The sequence below is a fragment of the Hyla sarda genome, chromosome 5 (assembly GCF_029499605.1).
Source record: "Hyla sarda isolate aHylSar1 chromosome 5, aHylSar1.hap1, whole genome shotgun sequence".
Taxonomy (NCBI): domain Eukaryota; kingdom Metazoa; phylum Chordata; class Amphibia; order Anura; family Hylidae; genus Hyla; species Hyla sarda.
In genome coordinates, this window is record NC_079193.1 from 90,011,163 (window position 1) to 90,030,131 (window position 18,969).

At 42.6% G+C, this 18,969-nt stretch overlaps 1 protein-coding gene across 3 annotated transcripts in view; it reads right to left on the bottom strand.

The window, feature by feature from the left end:
• The window catches only part of ANKRD28 (ankyrin repeat domain 28), a 156,945-nt gene that overhangs the window by 43,777 nt on the left and 94,199 nt on the right, over positions 1–18,969 (bottom strand). For all 3 annotated transcript variants that reach the window (XM_056519915.1, XM_056519913.1, XM_056519916.1), the window contains exons 9-13: positions 12,108–12,186; positions 7,320–7,434; positions 3,067–3,149; positions 1,891–1,954; positions 410–478 (exon numbers count right to left, since the gene is read on the bottom strand). In XM_056519915.1, the coding sequence (XP_056375890.1) occupies positions 410–478; positions 1,891–1,954; positions 3,067–3,149; positions 7,320–7,434; positions 12,108–12,186 (410 nt within the window). The remainder of the gene's footprint in view (positions 1–409; positions 479–1,890; positions 1,955–3,066; positions 3,150–7,319; positions 7,435–12,107; positions 12,187–18,969) is intronic.

The window sequence follows — 18,969 nt, forward strand, 5'->3', positions numbered from 1 at the left end:
AAGAAAGCAAGTCATTGCCAGGCTCCTGTGGTTTCAATTGTCTCATTTTTTTTTATTTTTTTTTAAATTGCAATCAAATGACCCAATCCACTTCTCTCTCAGACAAGAGTCTTGACAGTGAGGGGGAGGAAAAAAAATAAACGCAATGCAAAACTACATGCAGTTACTGTCAGCACGGTTTCAATGGGTAAAAATATTTAATCTGTTTTAAATGCACAGTAAGTAATACTTTAAAAAAACTGCAGTGCTTTAATATGCATTTTCCCAAATGACCTTCAAAGCTCAATAATAATAATAAAACCACCACCAGCCTAAATCTTTCTTTACTTGGAGAAGCAATGAAAAAACAATTGAATGGGGACAAGTAGAGAATGCATAAATAACCCTAAACCCAGCTAGAAGCACTTACCTCCCAAACTTGTCTTTTTTGTTGAAGTCTGCCCCAGTGTTTAACAACAGGTTCAGACACTCCAGGTTTCTGAAAAGGAATCATACATGTTAAACCAATACTGAAGCAAACTATTTCAAATCTAGGTGCAAGAAAGAAATCCCTACCAGGCACTGCTCTTCCACACAATGCATATGTCCATACACCACAAACATTACAAAGAATGACCAGAGGATGCTCAAAACATCCAAGAATAAATATGGACTTCACAATACAAGTAATGTAAAGAAGAATGGATGTGGCACTTTTAAACCTATTTTTGTCTATATTCATAGGCTGTCTACACATTTTATCCTGCTGCTAATAGAAAAGGGCACAAACATAATGGGGTAGATTTCTGAAAATCTGTGCAGAGGAAAAGCCCATAGCAACCAATTAGATTGCTATTTTCATTTTTTTAAAAGGCCTCTGAAAAATAAAAGTAGTGATCCGATTGTTTGCTAGGGACAAATAGTCAACTTTTCTTCTGCCCAAGTTTTGTATAGAAGTTACCATGGCTAAAATGAAGGGACTCTGCATGTTACCTTATTGGTTAATAAATTTTTTACTGTTGCTAAGTGTATTTTTTCTAAGGCAGAAGGCCTTGTCTCATTAAAACAATGACCAGCATTAATACACTGTAATACTGTAAAGGCATTACTGAAGCAATTAGATAATGCCAAGTGCCATAAGCTTCCCTTATAAAATATCTTTAACAGCTCTATAGATTGTTAAATAAATTTTTTTTTTTTTTTTTTTTTTTTTACAGGTACTGGAATACAATTAAATATAAAGAAAAAATGGTGGCAGTGTATTGTTAAAAGGGTACTCCGCACCCCTAGACATCTTATCCCCTATCCAAAGGATCTCGGCTGCTGCACCCACCTGTACGGCTTCCACCTCACACCGGCAACGCTGGAGGCTTTGGATCCCGACCACAATGGCGGACGAGCGTGACGTCACGCCCCGCCCCCTCAATGCAAGTCTATGGGAGGTCAGTCATACCCCTTCCCATAGACTTGCATTGAGGGGGTGGGGCGTGACGTCACACAAGGCGGAGTCTTGATGTCACGCTCGTCTGCCATTGTGGTCGGGATCCGAAGCCTCCAGTGTTGCCGATGAGGTGTGAGGTGGGAGCCGTACAGGTGGGTGAAGCAGCCGAGATCCCGGGGGTCCCCAGCAGCGGGATCCCGGCAATCTGACATCTTAGAGGATAAGATGTCTAGGGGTGCGGAGTACCCCTTTAAAGAGGCCCAAAATTAGCTGGTCCTCATGTGAAATCTATATCTCTCCATCCCTCTCTCTCTGTGTACATTTATGTATGGAAGTGTATATATATATATATATATATATATATATATATATATATATATATATATATATATATATATACACGCACAGCACACACTTTATCAAATAGAAATCAGATTTTATCATTTTAGTTATGAGGAAATTAAACAAACCCTCCAGCTGCAGCAGCATGAAGACAGGTCCTGCCAAAGTCATCTGATGTATCTATATCAAAACCTAAAATAGAAAAGATTATTTGTGTTAAGTGACAGTGAAATCGGATCGAATGTAAATTCCATGCACATATACCACTTTATGTGTCTTTTTCCCCTTGTTACCTTTATTTCAATGTGGTTGTGTATATAGATTCTTGGCAGAATACATTAGATTCTATCATAACTATTTGCAGACGGCCAAGTAAATTAAAATTGCAAATCACAGCCTTTCGTAGCCATATTTTTGTACAACATAGTTTAAGCACCCCCATAGCAGAACATGAATACTGGTGCCTAGTGCTGATGTGACCATTATGTCTACTATGGTTTTGGAATTTAAAATTGGGCAGTGTAAGTGATGGAGTGGTGATGGATTGGCTCTCTCCCTGTCAGAAGTTTTTCATGAACAAAAGTTACCCACCGAAATATCAACCTGTTCCTAATCTGCATAAAAGGAGGTAAATTTCTCATTTAACTTCAAACTTAGAAAAAGAGAAAAGATCCCCAAAACAATAGTAAAACTCACCACAGACTGAAATAAGCAGGAAGTAAATCATTTTCGCCATACAAATATTTCTTAAGTAAATCATTTTCGCCATACAACTACTTCATAATTGTTTAAAAAACAAAAAACCTTCTGGGAATAATATACTGTTTCCCTGCACTGCATTAGCTGAGAGCTGGTGATTAGAGATGAGCGAACTTACAGTAAATTTGATTCGTCACGAACTTCTCGGCTCGGTAGTTGATGACTTATCCTGCATAAATTAGTTCAGCCTTCAGGTGCTCCGGTGGGCTGGAACAGGTGGATACAGTTCTCAAAGACTCTTTCCTAGCAGTGTGTCCACCTTTTCTAGCACCTGAAAGCTGAACTAATTTATGCAGGATAAGGCATCAACTGCCGAGCCGAGAAGTTCGTGACGAATCGAATTTACTGTAAGTTCGCTCATCTCTACTGGTGATACAAACTTGACGCAGCAGCGACCACTATGTAATACGTATCCAGCGTCACGTGAAAAAACACATATTTAGGTACTTTAAAAAAAAAATGTTTTATATGAATTTGAACTGGTTTATTGAGTAAATAAAATACATGGCATGTCGTGATATCAGGTTCCAGATCATATAACTAACCTGAAGAGAGGAGCTTTCTGCAGCAATCCGAGAAGCCGCTCAGTGCAGCCAGATGGAGAGGAAACATTCCATGGATGCCTCGTCTGCAAAAGTTCAAGTTTTAGCATTCAGATAATTTAGCCAAGTACAAAACTTCAACAGATACCAAGATTTAATCCAGTTTCGGTTATGTTTTATTATAGGTATCCTTTACAACCTAACTTTATTTAAAATAAAAGGCCTATACAGTCATGGCCGTAAATGTTGGCACCCCTAAAGTTTTTCAAGAAAATGTATTTCTCACAGAAAAGGATTGCAGTAACATATGTTTTGCTATACACATGTTTGTTCCCTTTGTATGTATTGGGACTAAACCAAAAAAGGGGGGAAAGAAAGCAAATTGGGCATAATGTCAAACTCTAAAAATGGGCTGGACAAAATTATTGCCACCCTTAAAGGGTCACTCAGCTCCCCAGCGTTCAGGAACTCAATGTTCACATCGAGTTCCTGAACGCTGTGTGCGGGCTTCCGTGTTCACGCCTGAAATCAGTCGCTTCCTATAACCATCAATAAGCTTCTTACACCTCTCAGCCGGAATGTTGGACCCCTCTTCCTTTGCAAACTGCTCCAGGTCTCTCTTATTGGAAGGGCGCCTTTTTCCAACAGCAATTTTAAGATTTCTCCACAGGTGTTCAGTGGGATTTAGATCTGGACTCATTGCTGGCCACTTCAGAACTCTCCAGCGCTTTGTTGCCATCCATTTCTGGGTGCTTTTTGACATATGTTTGACATTGTCCTACTGGAAGACCCAAGATCTCTGATGCAAACCCAGCTTTCTGACACTGGGCTGTACAGTGCAATCCAAAATCCGTTGGTAATACTCAGATTTCATGATGCCTTGCACACTTTCAAGGCACCCAGTGCCAGAGACAGCAAAACAACCAAAAAACATAATTGAACCGCCACCATATTTCACTGTAGGTACTGTGTTTTTTTCTTTGTAGGTCTCATTCCATTTTCGGTAAACAGTAGAATGATGTGCTTTACCAAAAAGCTCTATCTTGGTCTCATCTGTCCACAAGATGTTTTCACAGAAGGATTTTGGCTTACTCAAGTTCATTTTGGCAAAATGTAGTCTTGCATTTTTATGCCTCTGTGTCAGCAGTGGGGTCCTCCTGGGTCTCCTGCCATAGCGTTTCATTTCATTTAAATTTCGACGCATAGTTCAAGCTGACACTGATGCTCCCTTAGCCTGCAGGACAGCTTGAATATCTTTCAAACTTGTATGGGGCTGCTTATCCACCATCCAGACTATCATCAACTTCATCAACTTTTCTCTTCTGTCCACGCCCAGGGAGATTAGCCACAGTGCCATGGGTTGCAAACTTCTTGATAATGTTGCACACTGTGGACAAAGGAAATCTAGATCTCTGGAGATGGACTTGTAACCTTGAGATTGTTGATATTTTTCCACAATTTAGGTTCTCAATTCCTCACAGTTCTCTTCTCCTCTTTCTGTTGTCCATGCTTTGTGTCGCACACACAGACACACAATGCAAAGACTAAGTGAACTTCTCTCCTTTTTATTTGCTTTCAGGTGTGATTTTTATATTGCCCACACCTGTTACTTGCCCCAAGTGAGTTTAAAGGAGAATCACATGATTGAAACAATCTTATTTTTCCAAAATTTTGAAAGGGTGCCAATAATTTTGTCCAGACCATTTTTGGAGTTTGGTGTGACATTATATCCAATTTGCTTTTTTTCCTCCCTTTTTTTGATTTAGTTCTAATACACACAACGGGAATAAACATGTGTATAGCAAAACATGTGTTACTGCAATCCTTTTCTGTGAGAAATACTTCATTTTCTAGAAAAATGTCAGGGGTGCCAACATTTACGGCCATGACTGTACTTGCACAGTGCATATTATTTAGTCAGTGCCTTTGACTACTAAAGTCAGAGGGTGTCTGTTGAACGGATGGATATATTTCTATACCTAAAAAATTAAGTGTACCTCCAATGTTGTGAAAACTATTATAAAAAATGTGCTTCACTGTGCACAAGTCATTTTGATAAATCAGTTTCATTTTGAATTTGACAATGAAATACCTTCTGAGCGCCTGTTATTCCCACTTATAACTGAATTAGGAGAAGGAGCTTCCTGCTCCAACTCCTTAGCACCTTTCTCCTGTCAAAAGCACAGCATAATGTGATTCTACGGCTTTGGTGACAGCGCAGGAAGCAGTTATAAGTGGGAAAAGCAGGCACTCCGACATAGAATTAAAGGTCCTACAGGATATAAAACTGACCAAAAAGGAGTGGATTAACCTCTAGGACTTAAATGGGCACTGTCAGATTCAAAACTTTTTAAATGTTGTACATCTTTTTCAAACATTAACCTTTCTATTATACTTTAAAAGAAAATGTTATTTCCTTTTTATAGAAATCATGGCTTTGTCCAAGCTGAAGCACAAGCATGGACAAAGTCCAGTAAGTGAGGGTGGGCTAGCACTCCTCTGTGCTCTCTCCTGTCTGATAGCACTCCTCTGTGCTCCCCTGTCTGATGGCACTCCTCTGTGCTCTCCCCTGTCTGATGGCACTCCTCTGTCTGATGGCACTCCTCTGTGCTCTCTCCTGTCTGATGGCACTCCTCTGTGCTCTCTCCTGTCTGATGGCACTCCTCTGTGCTCTCTCCTGTCTGATGGCACTCCTCTGTGCTCTCTCCTGTCTGATGGCACTCCTCTGTGCTCTCTCCTGTCTGATGGCACTCCTCTGTGCTCTCTCCTGTCTGATGGCACTCCTCTGTGCTCTCTCCTGTCTGATGGCACTCCTCTGTGCTCTCTCCTGTCTGATGGCACTCCTCTGTGCTCTCTCCTGTCTGATGGCACTCCTCTGTGCTCTCTCCTGTCTGATGGCACTCCTCTGTGCTCTCTCCTGTCTGATGGCACTCCTCTGTGCTCTCTCCTGTCTGATGGCACTCCTCTGTGCTCTCTCCTGTCTGATGGCACTCCTCTGTGCTCTCTCCTGTCTGATGGCACTCCTCTGTGCTCTCTCCTGTCTGATGGCACTCCTCTGTGCTCTCTCCTGTCTGATGGCACTCCTCTGTGCTCTCTCCTGTCTGATGGCACTCCTCTGTGCTCTCTCCTGTCTGATGGCACTCCTCTGTGCGCTCTCCTGTCTGATGGCACTCCTCTGTGCGCTCTCCTGTCTGATAGCACTCCTGTGTGTTCACTTCTGGCTCATAGCACTCCTCTATGCTCGCTCCTGTCTGATAGCACTCCTCTGTCCTCTCTCCTGTCTCATAGCACTCCTCTGTGCTGTCTGATAGCACTCCTCTGTGCTCTCTCCATCTGCTGGGACATCCCACTATTGCCTTTAAGTGTGTCTTTAAGTGGCTAAAGAATAAAATCTGAGTTATAGGAGTACTCTGGTTTACTAAAATGTATAAGTGTCCGATCACAGGAGGTCTGACCACTTGGACCCCCGATGATCTCCTGCATGGTGCCCGGCTCTCTGCATGAAAAGAGCCATGTCGACCACAGCACGAAGTGCTGTTCGAAACAACCCCTTCATGAATCGCTATGGGAGACCCCGAGATACACATACGATATACTCCGGCTCTACCATAGAGATGCATAGAGAGGGTGATTGTAAACTTATCCCCTATCCATTGGCTAGGGGATAAATTTTAGTAAACCGGGGTACTCCTTTAAGAAGCACGAGAGGAGTCGTAGATTACAGAATGCTGAAGGTTCAGAGAAGGAGGACCGAAACCATCCACACGAAATTATTTAAACTGTATTTGTGCGGTTTGTGTGTTTGTAGAGCATTGCATACTTGATTGTAGTGACAAAAGAATTGTCCAGCGCAGATACAGTGTATGATATTCTTTATTCACAGGATACAAACATGTACAAAAGGTGACACGTTGCGGCCACTGTATGTGGCCTTAGTCATAGGTATGATTAAGACCACATACAGTGGCCAAACGGTGTCACCTTTTGTACATGTTTGTATCCTGTGAATAAAGAATATCATACACTGAATCTGGGCTGGACAATTCTTTTGTTACTGCATTCTTATCTGGGATTGGAGTATCCCAGTCCGGGATGCAGAGTGGGCAAGGGGGAGAGCTGAATCCTCTCCATACTTGACTGTATTACTTAAAAACCCCTAGAAAAAAAATCTACACAGAAAATTTCAAACATATTTAATACTTATTTTCCTACTGGTTATCATCAACACAAATTCTTGTATTCAGTCACACACTTACTTTGAGGTATCTGCACCATTTGTGATTAAAGTGTTGATGAGGAGCTCATGGCCATATCGAGCTGCTATGTGGAGAGGAGTGTTACCATTCTTGTCTTCACAGTCTATTTCAGCTCCTATAACATACAATAGAAAAGGCAGAATATGGTTAGAAATAGGAGCCACAAATGAGAGTCATTCCGCCCTAATAAATAAAACTAGTTTTAAAACCTACCTATTCTTTCAGGTTAATTTTCATACGCTGCCCCGAGTGCACATAAGGAGCAGCACTATTTCGGGCCATTATATAACTTTTTTTTTTTTTTAGCAGATTTCTACTCTGCAAGATTCATTTCATACACCTGGTGGGAGGAGCTCCCTTGCTCCCCCCCCCCCCACCCCCACCCCAGACTTGTATTGCTTTGTCTTGCAGACACAAGACAAAGCTGAGTTGATATTCAGAGGTGGGGGAGGGGAAAACTTTGCTAATAGGTGAAATAGGTGTCTAATATATGTAACAAAGTTTTTTTTATTTTTTATAATCAACTGTACTACTGAAAGTGCCTATTTAATTAGTAAGGGATGTAAAAGAAAGTCTGCTTCATTCATAAATCTTAAGGCATCATCTCAACATAGCTTCTTTAATACAAGAGCTAATGCCAATCAGAGACACCAAAAATTTGAATTTGCCAAAAAAAGTTGGCAACGGTTAGAGGAAAGGGGCTGGCTCTCCGCTCTGACTCACATGTCCCAATAGTACACTTAAAGAGTACCTCTCATGATCTGGTTAAATTTTAAAATCCTTCCAGTTCACTGCACCCATCATAAACCACCCCCTGCCTCTATTTTTATTATATTTTAGTTTTCTACCTATATTTTCTGCTCAGTCTCAGTCAGATTCACAGACTGGGAAGGGGCATTACCCAGCAGGCGTGACATCATCTGAAGCCATACAGGGGAGATCTTCCTCCCTCACTCTGCTACACACAGCCCAGAGCAGTTCAGTGTGTGAGATGAGCTCTGATTGCATAAGACTGCACACCCCCCACCCCCCTCTCTCAGCATTTCCTGATTGTGAACTTCTGCCAGGCCAGCAGGAGTCCAAAGTCTGTGAAAAAGATGGGGGGAAATGTGCTCTGGACATGTAGGGAGACAACTAGTGGCAGCTTTTTTAAAGACAAATAAAACATAGTAAAACTTCATATTTTTTTAATACAGTACATTCATTTCCCTTTATAATAATGTCTGACTTTCAAGAGCAAAAGATGCACACAAAATATATTGCAAAAGATATCACACAACTATTCTCAGTTAATTCACAATCATTTGTCTGGTTGAGATTTTTCATTAGCATCCATACCCAAAGACATTATCGCTTTAATGCAGCCTACCAAAATTTGTCACCAGCAGTGAAACGGAAACACCCAGGCTGTCATTTCATTTTATGAGAAGTCTTATCAGTTATTTTCACAAGGTCAGTGGGGAAAGGCAAAGCTGAATTATTTATGTCATACCCACAACTGGGGCTGAAGGAGGAACAGAAGCTGGTAAACTAAGTAAAGGGCAAAGCAATAAATAAGAGGTCTATCCTGTGTAGCTCATAAAACTTAAACTGCTATATGCTGCACAGGCAGCTAACAGAACGGAAATACTAAAGAAATGCAGCAGAAAAACATCAAGATCCATGTCAGAAAGAATAGTTTTTAATGCTACTTAATCCACAAGTAGGCGCAGACTGTGCATGGTGTGTGATTATACATATATATATACACACACAGACTTTTTTTTTAAGCTTGAGGTCAAAGTGTGACATTCCTTAACACTATCTTGAACATAGGAGGTCAACTCCACTGACCTAGGGCTTCTTTCCGCCCTTGGGCTGTAAATCAAGCTTGAATAGGAAGAACAAGGGCACAATAAAGAGTGATTGGTATCCAGTTGTGGACAGAGTGGCTTTCAGTCACTTGACTAGGGTGTGTGCGCCATTCAAAGTTGTGTTTTATTGGTTCTATGCAGCCTGACACAGGGTATAGGAAAACAGTTTCAAAACACTGTTTTACCTGTGAGGGAGACAGTGTGTGGGGAAACAGAAACCTGACAGGTTCTCTTTAAAGGGAACGTCTATTAAATGATTCTGGCAGTGTAATAAGCAGGAGGAGCTGAGCAGATTAATATATAGATCTGTGAGAAAAGATTCAGAAGAAATGAAACTTACTCATTAAAGTCCCTGCTCATTCTTGGCTTAAATGGGTTATCCAGCAAACATTATTTTAAGATTTGAGCCTTGGCTGTGTTAGCATCTGTTAGAGTTGAGAGGAGACCAGGAACCCTAATGACACTTTGTTTCCGGAAGCTGCAGATACTACATCACATTGCCACTCCACCAATCACTGACCGATGAACTGACTGATGAGGCCAGTGATTGGGGCGCAGTGCTGCAGTGTAATGTCTGCAGCTCCAGGATGCCAAGTACCAGCGGAGACCGGGTTCCCACGATACCAGATGTTAGGCAAGTATTATTATTATTACACAGCCTGGGGGCATAGGTTTGAGAAAAAAAAAAGAAAGTTTGCTGGATAACCCTTTTAAATCCAGTAGGTGGTCTCATGTAGTAAGGCCTTTCCTGTGTGAGCATGCAGACAACATAGATGTCAATCACTGACTACGACCTCCCAAGGGACTTCAAAAGCTGATTTTTCAATGAATAAAATACAAGTTATTCGGAATCTTTTCCCACAAAACTATACAATCAATCTGTTCAGCTCCTCCTGCTTTATAAGATAATGCTGGAAGATTTCATTGCTTACACGGTCATAGGTTCCCACGTTGCGAGACAGAGGTGGCAGCACACGCAAATACCCTTCAATAAAATGAACTAGAGATACAAAAACGCTGGCGTTTTTACACAGAATTTAAGTGGTTTTTCAGGGTAAAACTATTAAGGAAAGGTCATCAATTGAGGATTGGCAGGGTGTCGATATGGGACATTGCATGTAATGTGTGGCTTTCATAAGGATGCAATCTAAAAGTATAATTCAGTAGATTAAAGGGGTACTCCGGGGAACTAAACCCATAGCCCATCCTTTCCCTCTCACCAACCTATGTATTTGTCTAAATATCATCCATTAGCTATATAGAGCAGTTTACCTCTGTCAGCTATCACTTATATGCAGGGAGTGAGAGAAAGAGGTCATAATCTGATCCTGCATGTCACAGTGTAAATCCCTCAGTGAGACCTAGCCCCCACCCTTCAAGACAACACCTTGCCAGCAAAGAAAGAGTCTCCTCAGCACATAACACTGCTCTTTTCCTGCTGTAGATCTAATCACTGACTTCTGCTATTGAGGGCATAGCATGATTTATTGTAAGGGGGGGGGGGAGGTAGGGAGAGATTATAGTCTGAAAGAAAAGACCTGTACAGTGTGTCTACAACTACACAGCATGCACACAGTGAAAGCAATTGCCTGGCAGCTATTACACAGAGCTGCACTGACTTCTGGGAGTTGTAGTCTGTGCTGCAAACAATGAACAATATTTAGGAGACATCAGGGGCCAAAGGAGGTGCAAAAACCACATGAATAACTACAGGGGATACAGAACATGTATTGTGGTGGCTTTGGGGCATTTTTATTTTTCTTAACTTCCCCGGAGTACACCTTTAACCTCTAATGGATAAGTGTAAATGGGTTGCATAGAAAAATGTATTAAGTTCTGTTTTAGTAAAAGTATACCTTGTTTTTTTGTTATAAAGCTTGACAAAGTTGAAAATTGCAAGATAACATTAGTGCCTCATTCCTCTCTGTCACATTTTATTTATTTTATCCATTGGTGGTCCATGTGCTGTGGAAAATCTTCATTTGACAACAGCTAAATGGCTTATTATAATACACATCTCCAACAGTAGCAAGGGAGGAAGAACTAATCTGATGGTGCTAGCGGCTCCTTAGTAAAGTTTAGTCCCTTGCTACTGCCAGCTGAGAATATTTTTACAAAAGCAGTTGAACAAATGGCTAAAATAAAACAAGGAAAATTAAAAACAAAAAAGCTCATAACGTTGATTTAAACTGTTTATACATCACTCTATAAAAAAAAATATAAGAGGAATTTGAATAAGTAGTATTCCCAGAGGTACACTTTAACAGCTTTATTACAAGAGCTTTTACTAGGCATATATTAGCCTTTTTTCTTTTTGCATTGACATATTTAGAGAGCTGTATAAGGCCTTTTTTTGTGGATTAACTTGCATTATTTCAGTGGCATCAATTTGGTGTACAATGTTTTTTCTTCCTTTTTTCACCAGTTTATTTTGTTTTAAATTGACACAGTTCACTATGCATCAAAAATGTATTACTTTTAATTTATGGGTTTCTAAGAATATGACAATACAAAATATGATAATTTTATTACTTTTGCCCAATAGCACATTTTATTGGAAAAAAAAATTTGTGTTTTGCCAAAGCACATCAATATAGCAAGATTTTGCGAGACAATATATTTATAATACTTCCATGATAAGGTACATATAATGTATATTTATCTCGTAATAGATATATTAACCTCTTCCCGACCCATGACATTCATGTGCGTCATGGGTTGGGTAAGCCTTCAACCCATTTCAGGGACCCTTAACCGGTCGGATGCAAATGGTTATGTAAACCTAGCCTAAGTGAAGCTGAACTCAATAATAAAACAGTAGACTGAAAGCTCTACTTGGTGGTGGCTGTACGCAACCTGAACGTGTATCATTTAATGTTACTGTGATTATTTGCAGGGAAATTCAAGGTATGTATCAGGAAAAGGAAACCATTACCATTTTGGATTATCGTCTGAGACCTGGAAAAGCGACCATGAATAGCAGTCATGTGCAGAGGTGTCTTCCCATCTTTACTCTGAAACACAAAGACATTATTTCATTTATTAATAATCTGCAGACAAGAAGATGTAGTGTACATGAAAAACAAATTGTAACTTATTAAGAATCCATACTTAACATTTTAGAAAATTTATTTTACACATTTTAAGATCAATGGTCCTTTTAGATCCTAAGGTAGACCTATGCCCGAAATCTGGTCAATATATGGTCTGGGACAATGAGATGCATGGATTGTGTTGTTTTTTTTCCAAGTTTTGCTATAACAAATGAATTGACTTTTCTATTTCATAAAAGGCATACAGTTGTATTCCTCACACTGTGGGACTGTGATCTACCAACCTACAACAGCATCCAATATTGTGAAAAGGGTGCACAGTTATTTCCTGAAAATTAGCTCCCTTTAAAGTTTAGACATAAACATTGATATCTAAGGTGTGTACATGGGAACTGGTTTATTGCTTGACTATACATGGAACAATCTTTTATAGATGTCCATTTAGTAAATGAAAATGGAAGCACAGGTGTGGTCATGCACATTCTGAACAGATCACTATCTGTGAGTATATCCTGCTTATTATGTACTTACTTCAGGGCTCACTGCTTTATTAGGGCTCTAACTTAGATCAACATCTCATGTGGATGGCCATCTTTAGGAATGTAGCTGTGTGTTTTTTTAAAGACAAAAACAAAAATGCTCAGCTGAGGTAGAGAGGGGAATAAGTTGTTGGATGGGATCAACGGGAGCCACCTATCCATTTAATGGATAAAACCACGATACAGATGAGACCCACAACAAATCATACTGAAATTATAAAAATTTTGGCAACATTTTTATTTTATTTCAGTGCAACACTGCTTTCAAAAAAAAATGTCTAAACGTGGCTATATACAAAAGACTTAGGTCAGATAAACCTGACAATTTCAATGGGATAGGCTAACCATCTAAAGTATGACATTAGGCATGATTAGGCCCTGGCTCCCCTTCACAGCAGCACGTCACGACCCCCGCCCGAAGCGGGGGCCGCCACGACCCCTATATAGCTCTATGGGAGAGCCAAAGATTGACGAATGGCTCTCCCATAGAGCTATATAGAGGGTGTGTAGCTGCCCCTGCTTAGGGAGGGGGTCACGACGCACCGCTGTGGAGGAGAGCCGGACTTCAAACAGGAGATCGCAGGGGGGCCCCAGCGCCCGGACCCCCTGCGATCTAAAACTTATGCCCTATCCTTTGACATGTTTGATCCTTAGTTCTTAAAGGTCTCCTACAGTTGCTTGCTCTGCTTCCTATCGACAACATAAGCATGCCTTGCCAAACAACTATTGTAAGTGTATGGGGAACTTTAGACTAGACTTTGAGTAATTTGACTGAAAGCTCCATGGGTAACAAAGCCTGATGTAGGGAAAAAGGGGATGGAGTGCTACCCCAGCACTGCATCTCTGTCATTTCATGATAGGTGGGGGTCTAAGGAGATGTGTGTGTGTGTACCTGATAATGGTTTGCATTATTATTTTAGATGACTGATGTTTATTTTATCATCTGATTTACAATTAATTCAGAAAAACAAATCTTTTTCTTTTAATGTTTATTCTCTCCGTTTAATGACTCTATATGTTATTTTGTGTTGATCAAACGTTATACTTTTAGAGAATTTTTTTGCAAGAGAGAAAATGTGTTCAGTGAAAATTCCTTAGATGAGAAGCTGCCCTTTTGATGTTGAATTATAAGAGAACCTCATAAGCATTTCCAGTATATCAAGGAAGCTTGTTCAACCATAATAAATGTGCTGTATGTTTAGCAGTCTCCAAATGCATGCACTGGCCGGTCAGCCATGCATGATGTCAAGAAACTAGGTCAACTTTGCCTTAATTTGTCTCCTCTGAAAGCACTTAAGACTGAACCCTGCACTATTAGCCAAGAATGTACTCGATTGATTTGACATAGTCCATTCACTTTGAGAATCAAAGATCAGCACTTCCTTAAAGGGGTACTCCGCTGCTCAGCGTTTGGAACTAACTGTTCTCAATGCTGGAGCCGGCGGCGGGAGCTCGTGATGTCATAGCCCAGCCTCCTCATGATGTCACGCCCCGCTCCTTCAATGCAAGCCTATGGGAGGAGGCGTGACGGCTGTCACGCCCCCTCCCACAGACTTGCATTGAGGGGGCGGGGTGTGACAGCATTAGGGGCTGGAGCGGGACATCATGAGGGGGTGTGGCTATGATGTCACGAGCCCCCTGGGGTGGCTCCAGCGTTTGGAACAGTTTGTTCCAAACGCTGAGCAGCAGAGTACTCCTTTAATGCAACAGCTATATAGCACAGGCTCTATAAAAATTAAGGTATCTAAAGATGAATTAATGATATAATTCTTCCGTGGGGTAAACCTACAACTGGGGCTGTGAACTCTACAGGACAGAGCAGCACATCTCAGAATCAAAAAACCCAAGTAGAACATAACCACTATACATGACAAGTCAAAAAAGAAAAACTGTTCATAATTTGCCTTTTAACATACATAATGGCTGAAAAAGAATCCTAAATATTCTGGTTTTACTGAAGAATACAATAAGTAGCATATAAAAGTTCAAGAGAGTCTTAGATCTAACTACTAAGTATAGTACAAACCAAATTCCACAGGGAAAAATATTAATTTCCACATTACTTTCCCAGAGTTTAACCAAAAAACAATCACTCCTCTTTTATCCCATCTCCACTAAATACATAGAGTACTTTTGACATGTCAGACACACGCGTCATCAGTTTTGATTAGTTAGGGTCTGGATGCCGAGAACCCCACCGAGCGCTGCTCTCCCTGTCTGTCTCATCACTGCCACATATTGGTTCTATAGAAAGTCTATGAGACAGTCTCCTGCACCAATGAGAGAGATGGGAAGAGAAATCACTCAGCTGAGCACTTATTTCTGCTCATACTAGCAATCTGTCTAAGCACCCAAACCACTGACCAGACAAAACTTTTTATAGGTCTCTATGACCCATCAAAAAAGAAATAAAAAATATTTAAGAACAGTGACACTTTATAGGAGTGTTCCAGCCTCAGAAAAAATGTTTTAAACTGAGCCTAAGCCAGTCACTGGGTGAATTGGGTAATTGGTTGCGATCAGCAACGGGCAGAAAGCAGTTCCTATGACGTTTAAGCGTCCCACAAATCCCTAAACTCATACACTAAAGACCAAACAAGTTGTTATATCTTCTATTAAAAATTATCTTTTATTATATTAAAAATATACACAATCAATACAAGATGTTCACACAGTTACAGACAAGACAAACTAGTACAGCACACTCGTAAGCGATAACCCCGGTTGTATTAAAGGGGTATTCCAGGCCAAAACTTATATATATATCTCAACTGGCTCCGGAAAGTTAAACAGATTTGTAAATTATTTCTATTAAAAAATCTTAATCCTTCCAATAGTTATTAGCTTCTGAAGTTGAGTTGCTGTTTTCTGTCTAACTGCTTTCTGATGACTCACGTCCCAGGAGCTGTGCAGCTCCTATGGGGATTTTTTCCCATCATGCACAGCTCCCGGGACATGACATCATCGAGCAGTTAGACAGAAAACTTCAGAAGCTAATAACTATTGGAAGGATAAAGATTTTTTAATAGAAGTAATTTACAAATCTGTGCTTGCAGTGAGAAACAGCGTTCGGCACAGCCAACCGTGCAGCCTGATATTCGCTCTTAGTGGAACAGGTGTGTATGTGTGTCGCTGCTTGTGGGGTGCTCAGCCAGGACAGAGTCATGAGTCAAACATTTGAGAGAGCATAGAAAATAAGCGGCACTCACCACAGACAACTAGCGACAACTTCTTTATTTCTTAGGCGTGCAGTTAAAACATGCAGGTGCAGGGAGACAAGGACGCCGGGGAATCCGGCTGACTGGTCACAGCCGTATCGTGCTTCCGCACTTCGTCAGACCATCTCATCCACTGGGAGCTCACCAGGTAAATACCTGCCGGGCTCCACCCATGGGCGGTCATTTCTGTTACATATAAGTGCAAGTGCAAAAATACAAAAATGTAGAAAACGTATAAAAACATTTAAAAACAGAAACTTAGCCGAGATTCGTATTACTGCACCAAGGACAGGATTAAAGAAATATACTTAGATCAAGTTTATCGTTCAAGCCGAGGTCTCCTTGTGCGTTCCCGGGAACACCTATACTCGATTAAATCGAGGAAAGGATCACCAAGAGTGATCGATCATGTAATTAATATGCATGCAGGGGACCCAAAATCATTAAAATTATTTGGGATTGAAAGAATTGATAGTACAGATGGTTCAGACAGGAGCAAGTTGCTAGTTCAAGCCGAGGCCCGATGGATAATGCGCACGAACGCACAAGGAGACCTCGGCTTGAACGATAAACTTGATCTAAGTATATTTCTTTAATCCTGTCCTTGGTGCAGTAATACGAATCTCGGCTAAGTTTCTGTTTTTAAATGTTTTTATACGTTTTCTACATTTTTGTATTTTTGCACTTGCACTTATATGTAACAGAAATGACCGCCCATGGGTGGAGCCTGGCAGGTATTTACCTGGTGAGCTCCCAGTGGATGAGATGGTCTGACGAAGTGCGGAAGCACGATACGGCTGTGACCAGTCAGCCGGATTCCCCGGCGTTCTTGTCTCCCCGCACCTGCATGTTTTAACTCCACGCCTAAGAAATAAAGAAGTTGTCGCTAGCTGTCTGTGGTGAGTGCCGCTTATTTTCTATGCTCTCTCAAATGTTTGTAATTTACAAATCTGTTTAACTTTCCGGAGCCAGTTGATATATAAAAAAAAAGGTTTTGCCTGGAATACCCCTTTAACTAACAGCACAATAGTAATGTAAAATAGTCCCAAACTGGGAATGCTCTGCCATATTCACACCAAAGTGTGTAAAGTGATAGGTAGATATGTCACAAATATATTTCCCTAATAGGCACCACCATATAACAAATAACCAAAATGATTTCAGAGCTCCTCCCAAATGTCCTAAAGTGCATGTCTCACCCATGCCACTGCAGTACTGTGTCCTGGGTAGGGGGGGGGTCTAAACACCCATACCCTGACCAGACAAAACTTTTTGTATGTCTATGACGCATCAAATAGTTTTGTTTTTAAGGACAGTGACACTTAAGGAGTGGACCAGCCTCAGAAAAAATGTTTTAAACTGAGCCCACTAAGCCAATCACTGGGTGAGGTGGGTAACTGGTTGCGATCAGCAGAAAGCAGTCCCTTTGAGGTCTAAGCATCCCAAAAATCCCTAAACTTTGCCTATTTTTACTGCTTCAAACACAACAACTTCAAGAACTGACTGATCACTTCCTGCCTAATATATCACAACCCTTGACAGGTGATATTACCGTTTTTCACTTCTTGTCAGTGGATTTAAAGGGGTACTCCGGTGCTTAGACATCTTATCCCCTATCCAAAGGATAGGGGATAAGATGCCTTATCACGGGAGTCCCGCCGCTGGGGACCCCCGGGATCATGCACGTGGCACCCCGTTTGTATTCAGTCCCCGGAGCGTGTTCGCTCCGGGTCTGATTACGGGCGACCACCGGGCCGGCAGCGTGTGACATCACGCGTCCGCCCCCGTGTGACGTTACGCTCCGCCCCTCAATGCAAACCTACGGGAGGGGGTGTGATAGCTGTCATGCCCCCTCCCGTAGGCTTGCATTGAGGGGTAGAGCGTGACTTCACATGGGGGCGGAGGCGTGACGTCACACGTCGCCGGCCCGGTGGTCGCCTGTAATCGGTCCCGGAGCGAACACGCTCCGGGGACTGAATACAAACGGGGTGCCGCGTGCATGATCCCGGGGGTCCCCAGCGGTGGGACTCCCGCGATCAGGCATCTTATCCCCTATCCCCTTTGGATATGGAAAAAGATGTGTAAGCATCGGAGAACCCCTTTAATGTTACGGCTAAATGGAGTCACTACTTACTTTTCATAAGGAGTTAAAGGGGTACTCCGCACCCCTAGACATCTTATCCCCTATCCAAAGGATAGGGGATAAGATGTCAGATCGCCGGGGTCCCACTGGTGGGGACCCCCGGGATCTCGGCTGCAGCAACCACCTGTATGGCTTCCACCTCACACCGGCAACGCTGGAGGCTTCGGATCCTGACCACAATGGCGGACGAGTGTGACGTCATGCCCTGCCCCCTCAATGCAAGACTATGGGAGGGGGCATGACCGACCTCCCATAGACTTGCACGTCGTGACGTCACACGGGGCGGGGTCGTGACGTCACACGGGGCGGAGTCGTGACGTCACACGGGGCGGAGTCGTGACGTCACACGGGGCGGAGTCGTGACGTCACACGGGGCGGAGTCGTGACGTCACACGGGGCGGAGTCGTGACGTCACACGGGGCGGAGTCGTGACGTCACACGGGGCGGAGTCGTGACGTCACACGGGGCGGGGTCGTGACGTCACACGGGGCGGGGTCGTGACGTCACACGGGGCGGAGTCGTGGCGTCACACGGGGCGGAGTCGTGGCGTCACACGGGGCGGAGTCGTGGCGTCACACGGGGCGGAGTCGTGACGTCACACGGGGCGGAGTCGTGACGTCACACGGGGCGGAGTCGTGACGTCACACGGGGCGGAGTCGTGACGTCACACGGGGCGGAGTCGTGACGTCACACGGGGCGGAGTCGTGACGTCACACGGGGCGGAGTCGTGACGTCACACGGGGCGGAGTCGTGACGTCACACGGGGCGGAGTCGTGACGTCACACGGGGCGGAGTCGTGACGTCACACGGGGCGGGGTGCTGCTGCCGAGATCCCGGGGGTCCC